This window comes from Octopus bimaculoides, chromosome 7, assembly GCF_001194135.2.
Source record: "Octopus bimaculoides isolate UCB-OBI-ISO-001 chromosome 7, ASM119413v2, whole genome shotgun sequence".
NCBI lineage: Eukaryota > Metazoa > Mollusca > Cephalopoda > Octopoda > Octopodidae > Octopus > Octopus bimaculoides.
In genome coordinates, this window is record NC_068987.1 from 166,115 (window position 1) to 175,368 (window position 9,254).

At 36.5% G+C, this 9,254-nt stretch overlaps 1 protein-coding gene across 2 annotated transcripts in view; it reads left to right on the top strand.

Moving 5' to 3' along the window:
• The window catches only part of LOC106872246 (tetratricopeptide repeat protein 39A), a 56,288-nt gene extending 47,121 nt beyond the window's left edge, over positions 1–9,167 (top strand). For both annotated transcript variants that reach the window (XM_014919164.2, XM_014919162.2), the window contains 5 exons: positions 1,403–1,520; positions 2,892–3,003; positions 4,707–4,824; positions 5,561–5,677; positions 8,149–9,167. In XM_014919164.2, coding sequence (XP_014774650.1) covers positions 1,403–1,520; positions 2,892–3,003; positions 4,707–4,824; positions 5,561–5,677; positions 8,149–8,323 — 640 coding nt within the window. In that variant the 3' untranslated portion in view covers positions 8,324–9,167. The remainder of the gene's footprint in view (positions 1–1,402; positions 1,521–2,891; positions 3,004–4,706; positions 4,825–5,560; positions 5,678–8,148) is intronic.
• Positions 9,168–9,254: the final 87 nt, after the last annotated feature.

The following is a 9,254-nucleotide window of genomic DNA, read 5'->3' on the forward strand; positions in this document are numbered from 1 at the left end:
TATATATATATATATATATATATTTATATATATATATATATATATAATATACATGCACTGAACTTATATAACGTGTAATTTTATTCATTACGATCATATATAGCCAAACCCTATCGTTCTCACCTAATACTTAGCAAGAATAATACTTTTGACATGACTTTTTATATATATATAGAAAATATTCCTTTTGAATAACATTACCCAACACATTCAATGCCTTTATCATTAATCTCTCTTTTACTTTTACCATTCCCCTCTCCCACTACGTCCCATACTGGATTATTATATTTCCTTATTTATCTCCCCTACACTACTGTAATTTCCTTTCCTTTTCACCCCCCCCCTCTAATTTACTACCTTATTGCTTCTATATTTCTCTTTCTAAAATGTTCTTTCATTTCTCTTCTTAACAGTAGACTTCGTTAGTACAATACAACCTCAAGCGTCGTACTTACCACTTTCCCCCATTTTCTCCTTTATAATGCTTCCATCTTACCTTAATACGGATCTTGAGTAAACAAGAGTCCTTAATACACATCCACTTCATTCTTTTTTAATATCTCCTCATCCCCCTCTATTTATTCATAAATGACTACATTAACTTTCTAGTATCAGATTTACAAACGTAATTTTTTTTATGCCAAACTTTCTTCATCTGTTTCTGATTTTTAAAAAATACTAAGTATTGTTTTCAACCGTTAGATTTAACTTAATTAGGTAACGTTTTCACATTGGACATTTCTCTAACTAACTCACCCTATGCTATATATAGAGAGATTTAATTAGCATATCTTAACTAATCTATAGAGTGAGAAAGTTATTGATATCCCTATATTTATATCATCCCCTAACCATTCATCCATTAGTTGTGGTTTAATAATTCACACGACCCCCATCACTATCACACATAGACAGGAACAGATAAACATGAAACTCAGAGATCCAACTTCTCTGCTCTTTTTTTTAAAGTTCCTATTATTGTTTTTTTTCTCTGCCCTGATGAGTTCTTTGACATTTACAAATTCTAAAATGAACTTATATCTATGTCTAAAATGATTGTATGCATTAATAAACTCCTTACAACTTTTTAACATCTTATCTCCTCCATTTTTGACAAATATAATTGGATTTGTAGAACTTCATTCCATGAATTAATCATACACTATATATATATATATATATATATATATATATATATATATATATGTGTATATATATCATCATCATCCTCATCATCGTTTAACGTCCGCTTTCCATGCTAGCATGGGTTGGACAATTTGACTGAGGACTGGTGAAACCGGATGGCAACACCAGGCTCCAGTCTGATTTGGCAGAGTTTCTACAGCTAGATGCCCTTCCTAACGCCAACCACTCATATATATGTGTGATTGTTACTTTGCAGGGAGGTCCCTAAACTGAAGCAGAGGATTGCTGGCAAGTCCCTCCCCATTGAAAAGTTTGCTGTTTGTAAAGCCAACAGATTCTTTAGTCAAGGCGGCAAGTTGACGTTGCCTGGATTGGTAAGTGGTAGAGATGTCTTAATTGCATGTGTCATTATTAATTAGCTTAATTAGACAATAGGATTAACAGCTGTTGTTTCATTAGTAATGTGATTATGGAAACCGTAAGATTAGCATTTGTGTCATGTTCGTTTAATTAATAGATTAATTGGTTTAACAGCTGCTTTTATTGCTTTCTGTACATTAATATTTGGCTGAAGGAATTAGCTCCCAGAGACAAGAACAACCTCAAGCTTTACTGAAGATTTGTGTGTGACATAAAGGGTTTTTTTTTTATTTATTAAATCGTTAGAACTGGTCGTTTGTGCTAATTATGGAATTTTGGCTATAAGAATGCACGTCCGTGAGGATAGTAGACTAAAGGGTTTTATGGGAAATAGTTATGGATAGTGTTTTAAGAAAAGGACAAGATTACTAGGGTAACACGACTACAGGGGCAACAGTATAATGGGGACAACATTATACTGGGGCAGTAAGATTACAAGAGCAACAAGAGTAAAGGAATAACAAGATTACACTGGCAAAAAGAGGGATTTAGTTACCCAATGAATTGATAACTGGAATGCTTATTTTCTTTGTTTACCACTCAAAGAGGGAAGGTAGGACCCATGACTGTTTGCAGGATCTCAGTGACTGGTGGGTGGAGGGGGGGAGATAACTTTAAACTAGAGACCCGACCTCAACAGAATGAACTCCACTAAAGTCAGCCTAGCTCCTAGGAATTGTGGTGGTGGTGGTGGTGGTGGTGGGTTTAAATTGGGGGATAAGTTATGTCTATTACCCAAATAGGCCATGGTGGAGTTTGAAATCAGAATGCAAACAACTGGACCCAAATGCCACTGATAAACCCCAGCTGCACCTCACCACACTGGTACTTTATTTATCAACTCCAAAAGGACAAAAGGTAAATTTCTTTTTAGGAGTGATTTTAATTGAAAACAAACACCACAAGGTATTTTGATCTACACTTTTAATGAATGACTGTAAGTGAAGATTGACTGTTAATGAATAAAGCTGTACTGAGGAGTGAAAGTGTTTGTGAGTAAAACATGATTAGGGGTGTGAGTGTGGCAAGGTTTATTGGGGGCTGATAAAGGGGAAACTTCACAGAAATGTAATTGCAGGTTTGAAGAGGGTGACGAGTAATACTTCACAGATGAGACAAGTAGATGTTGTAAGAGATTGATAATGTATGATAATATATGTTAATATATGCTAATACTTGATGATGATAATATACATCAATATATCGTGATGATAGTCTATGTTAATAAATGGTGGTAAGAATACATGCTAATAGCAACAATAACAATAACACAAACAATAACAACAATTCAAAACATTCCAAGTCATTGCTGTTTTTTGTTGCAGGAACTTCTTTATGTATGGAATGGCTTTACAATAATTGGAAAGAAAGAGCATTTGCTGGCCCCGTTTATGGAAATGGTTGAGTCTACCATCAATACCATCACATCGAATCCTGGTAATGTAGTCTTTTGTTCTGCTTTCAGTTCTTCAACTCGATCCATTATTGGAGAAATACCTTTTTATATTTTGTAGTTAGTCATATTGATCCGAGCACTGATTTCAGTATGATACCTACTATATTGATCTCTATTGATCAAATTGCTATGTTACTATTTACATGTAAAGGGATACATGAAAATTAAAAGATGAAGAGGCTAACCAAAGACAAGATGGTGAGATGATTTCACCTTGTTACCTGGCATCTACATGACCAAGACTGGCCAGAGACAGACAGCAGTGGAAGAAGTTCAGGAAGTGATGAAGCTCTGTCTTGATAGATCTTCCTTCTCAAGAACAGTATATTGCCAATAGCTTTGGTCATTTGTCATTGACTCCATGAGGCCCAGTGCTGAAAAGGTACTTTTTACATGCCACCAGCACAGGTGCTAGTTATGCAACACTGGCATCAGCCACATTGCCTCAGCATTTGGGAAGGATATATTGAAAATGTGAAGGGGGTTTATCAATTCAAAAATCTATATCCACGAAATAATCATACTTTCTGATTTTTTAATGCTATCACCTTTCCTGTTGACCATCTTTGTAATCCCGAAAAAACTATTGGGTCCAGCTGTCTGACCATGAAGAGCGAACAGACAAAGAGACGAGCAGACAGACGGACATAACCGCCCATTATAGTAAGATAGCAACTCTACCCATCTACAATGGGAAATAAAGGGATAGTATCACAAATCTAAACCCTCTAAATTCACGAACTATATGATGGGATGGGGTGGGGCATAGAAATCTACAGTTAAACCTCGTTGCCGGAATTTTAACAAAAAAATCAAAGGTGATTTATTAATACAAATCTCAATATCCACGAAATAATCATACTTTTTTACCTTTTTTTTCGCAAAAAAACCGCCTTCATTACCTCCTTTGTAATCCCGAAAAACATCATGACCTTTGATCCATCATGACGGTTTGACCAGGGCTGGTAAGCTGAGGGGCTGCACCAGACTCCAGTCTGATTTGACACGGTTTCTACTACTGGATGCCCTTCCTAATGGCAACCACTCTGAGAATATAAATGGGTGCTTTTACGTGGCTGGTGAATACCTTACGCTGTTTAGTAAAATCACTGCCTTTCATCCTCCTGGCATTGATAAGGTAAATACCAGTCATATAAGCGGGACCTATTTAAATGATTGTTTCTTGCTCCCAAATGTACAGCCTTATTGTCATCATCATCATCACTTTCATCTCCAATTTTCCAAGCTTGCATAGGTTGGATGAAGTTTATTAAGACAGATTTTCTACTGCCAGATGCCCCCCCCCCCATGTTACCAATCTATACCTGTTTCCAAGCCAGATAATAAGTGGCGGTGGTGGTGTGTGTGTGTGTTTGTGTGTGCGCACGCATGCAGGTCAGTTGGGATAATATAATCCAGTTATTTATATTGCAGAGCATTTCTGCTGATTGGAAACCGGAAGGGGGAAATTTCCCTTGAAAATAGCTGATGCAATAAATAGAAAATATAGAATACATAGCAATTAGGACATCATAGAAGTTAGGACTTTGTAGCAGGACCTCACATAGTCGTTAAGATCCTTTAGGGATCTCCTAGCAGAGCTGTGAGGCAGAGCTGTGAAGTACAGTGAGAAATGTCAGTGAAGTCTTCACCTGTTATTTACAAATATTTCTTTGCCTTTCAGATGCTTATCCTAATTACCATGATGATTACAGTTTAGCTCTTTTGCTGAAGGGAGTTTGTCTCAAATACCGAGGACAATATTTCCAAGCTGAGCAATGTTTCCTGGAGGTTATTGGATAGTAAGTACCAGTGATTATTTTGGGATTACTGTTGTTAGTGTTGTGTGGTGGTGGCATTGTGTGTGTGTGGAGGGGTAGTGGTGGTGGCTGCAGAGGTTGTGTTTATTATTTTAATTCTTATTCTTTGTTTTCTTTTTTTTTTTCTTCACTCAGTCTCCTACCCTAGAATTGAGAAACCACTTTGGGTCAGTCTTGCTGAGAACTTTACAATCTCTCTGGTGTTGATGCTACTTTAAAATATATCTACTACACCCATTAATGTATCTGTAGGAACCTAGTCATAAATGCAACACGTGGGCCCACTGCCTTATCTATGAGGGCAGTGGCACCAAATATAAATTGACTTGGGATTATGAGGATTCATATAACACATGCTAGCACGGAAAGTGGATCGAATCTAAAAATGATGAGGAGGATATAACTACAGTATATGAACTGTTTCAGGAGTTTTGTAGAAATATTCATATCTAATCTGTGATGTGACTTTTCCACTTGTATGGTGTATTGCTTCCATAAAATCAGTAATTACATACATCTGATTAGTGAACTGATTACTACATGTTCAGTGTGTGCGTGTGTGTGTGTGTGTGTGTGGGGCTTGATTGATTTTATATATATATATATATATATATATATATATATATATATATATATATATATATATATATATATGCATCCATTAACACTTGAATTATCATTGTCTTCTTTACTATCGTCATAATTTCATCTGTTACAGTGAAAAGAAGATAAAGATTGATACTTATCTGGTCCCTTATGCTCACCTAGAGCTGTCACTGATGTACCTGCTTCTTCAGAAGCCAACTGATGTCCAGAATTATATACAAAAAGCCAAGTAAGTACATCACTAATTTCCTACACACAGACAAACTCCAGGAAGTCATCTATCAACATTCTCTGGCCTACAGCCATGCTACCTCCTCCCTGTTCTTACTACAGCTCCTCAGAGCATCCAACCCCTCATTCTTCCACTTGTTACCCATATTGCATCCTCCAACTCCGTTCCCTCTGCTTTACACACACTCCTCTTTCCTACAACAGCATCATCATCATCATTTAACATTTATTTTCCATGCTGGCATGGGTTGGACGGTTCGACAGGTTTCATTGTCTGTTCTGACATGGCTTCTACAGTTGAAGGCCCTCTCTAATGCCAACCACTTTACAGAGTGTAATGGGTACTTTATATGTGGCACCAACACCACTGCTTTTTACATGGTACCAGCACTAGTGTTTCTTTTCTTGGCTGCGGCACCAATGTCTTTTATGTACCACCATCACCTACAGACTGAGCAGGTGCCTTGCCAGACATAAGCCCCTTGAATGGATGGGTGCATGGGAGAGTATTAAGGAGGGTGTGGTTTTGTGCCAGTTGAGAAATCAAAGGTATAGAGGGACAGGTATAGATAGGGAGCTGAATGAATTAGGGAGTAAAATGAAGGGAATGGCATGAGAGAGATGGGACATGCTCTCGAGGGACATTGTAGTTTGTGAGAATAGGTGAAGTGATAGAAAGGTTTGGACTGGGTGGTGGGGAGGGAGTGGGCAGGATTGAAGTAATTGAAGCATCTCTGTGTTCTTTCTTGCAACTGTTTACTTGTGTTCAACAGAAATGACAACCGTCTCAATCAAGCAATTTTTTGAAGGTCATGAGCCCCACCTCCTTCTAGACTGAACTCCTTAAGTGACATGATTGAGGACTATGTTGATTGGTGCTATGGAAGACCCTGCCTGCTACACATTCTGGTTAAAATGATCCTTAAAACAGTGGAGTAATGTATACTCTGCCTACTCCCAATGCTATCCCATCATACTTCCCCACTGGACCCACTCGTCTCCTCTACTCAACCTGCTACCTGTGTCTGAGAGGAAAGCATTTCATTGTTACATACTGAATCTACCATTCTCCCCAAAACCTCTCTTACACTCTCTCATCCTTTTTTTTTTGGTTCTACTATCCCATCCACCCTACATCTCCCACCCGCTACACCTCTTTCTTTGCTCTTCCCAATCATGATGCTTCAGTGAGAAGGGGAAGGACTAAACTCTTGTAGCCTTCTCTCACTCAGCTCTGGGTCTTCTCTCACTCAGCCCTGGGTCTTCTCTCACTCAGCCCTGGGTCTTCCCTCACTCAGCCCTGGGTCTTCTCTCTCTTATTTACCTTCTTGGCTATGTTACATTGGCAATATGCTCTGGCATCTCCTCTTAATTGTTGTCTACCAGATGTCTGAAAGCTACCTGGTGTCTAACATAAGTCTCCAGATGTCCAACTGGTATCTAACATTTGTTTTATAGATGTCTTCCAGATGTCTAATTATGTCTATTTATAGATTAAGTTTTTATACCATTAATTTTACCCCAGTGGCTGCAATTTGCCAGAATAGCTTGGTTATGTCATTTACATTCTGAGTTCAAATCCCCCTGGAGAGTATATCATCATCATCTTCATCATTGTCATCACTATCACCATTATCATAAAGTGGATTGAATTAATCCAGTACCTTGTGTTGATTTAATCCACTCTATCCTGACAAAATGTGCGACCTTGTTACAAAATTACATTAACTAATAAGCCTACATTAACCCATCTTAACCTGTGTTAATCCATCAACAATGACCTGTAAATCTCCTTTATCACCAACAAACTGTGCAAAACTGCATTTCAAATAGTGTTGTTGTTTGAGGGTCAAAAACATTCTTCTGTGTGAGAAACAAAGTTTAACTTCCTGTCAAAAGACTCCCTGTTTGTACCATGTGTGTTTATTTTTTGCATTTTATCAAGTAAATGTCTTTGGATTTTGACTTCCTTCAATTTTCAAGGTTAATAGCAGAATTCATTGATATTATTTATTAAAATTTAAATATCAATATTTATTTACTAACGATGTCATTAGGGAATCAACGTCTTGTAAATCTCAAAATACTTGTGTTTAATCAACTTAACAGTATTCCACTTACTTTGGCTGGTGAAAATGACATGACAAGTAAAAAAACAAAAACACACATTCACAATGTACCCTAACAGTTATATCCTGTCAGAAAAGTTCACCCAAATCTATGCAATAGTTTTTAATCCTGACTGCAGGATTAAGACATTTATAGTTTTTAACAGGATTAAGAAATTTATTTATGAGAAAACATTAGAAGACTTTAAGAGTTCACAGAACCCCGTTCAACTAGCCGACCATCAATGCCTAAAGTTTACTTTATATCTTTACTAGAATTCAATGATTTTTTTTTTCTGAGTCTCCTGCTTTCGGGACATGAGGTATGGGTGTATTAATCTGGTCTACATTTACTTTTCAGAAGAAACTACAAAGGCTACATGCTTGAATCTCGACTTCATTTCCGCATCCATGCAGTGAAGATTCAGCTGCATGCCAAATTCCAAAATAATTGTGAGAATGACAGCGCACCCCAGACCCCAGGTGCTAACGAGAAAGAGAAATTTCTGGGTAGTAATGAGCAAAGCCCCACATAACACAAGAGTTTGGACACTTAGAATTACTATCATCACCTGCTGTTCTATGATTTAACTGTTCCCCATAAATTCTACACAAAAACTTTATCATATTTATCTCAATATGAAATTTAGAGAGTTAATAGTCAGTGCTCCTGGTCACCACACTTAAAAATCTACATGTGTGTGTGTGTGTGTGTGTGTGTATGCATGCATGCATTTATACATGTATATGTATGCATATATATGTATATATACATATGTCGGTTTATATATGTGTGTGTATGTGTATATATATTTAAGGATATACATATATATTTTTATATATATATGTATATATGTGAGTGTGTATGTATGTATATATATATATATAAATGTATGCAAATATATGTGTGCGTATTTATGCATATATATATGTATGCTTGCATTTTGTTTAGTTGTGTCCTTGAAACTTAGTGATTTGCCAAAAGCAATCGATGGAACAGTACCAGTCAATTTGTTTGAGTAAACTGTTGAATGTGGTGCTCCAGCATGGCTATGGTCCAATGACTAAAACAAGCAAAAGGTAAAAGATGTGTGTGTATACACACGCACGCATACACACACACATACCAACACACTCAGGCACACTATGCTATGTACAAGTGTGTACAATATACAATTTTCAGTCATCTTTCATTGTTTCCACATTTTCTCCACATAACTTGGAACTGTATATGTTTTATTATTATTATTATTATTATTATTATTATTATTATTATTATTATTATTATTGTTGTTGTTATTGTTATTGTTATCATTATTATCCATTTCTTTCTCTGCTTCACCCTGTGTAGTATAAAGTTGACCCTCATATAATAATAATTCCTGTTGTTGTTTCACTGAATACATCCACAAATTGGAAGACGCCAATTAATATATATATATATATATATATATATATATATATATA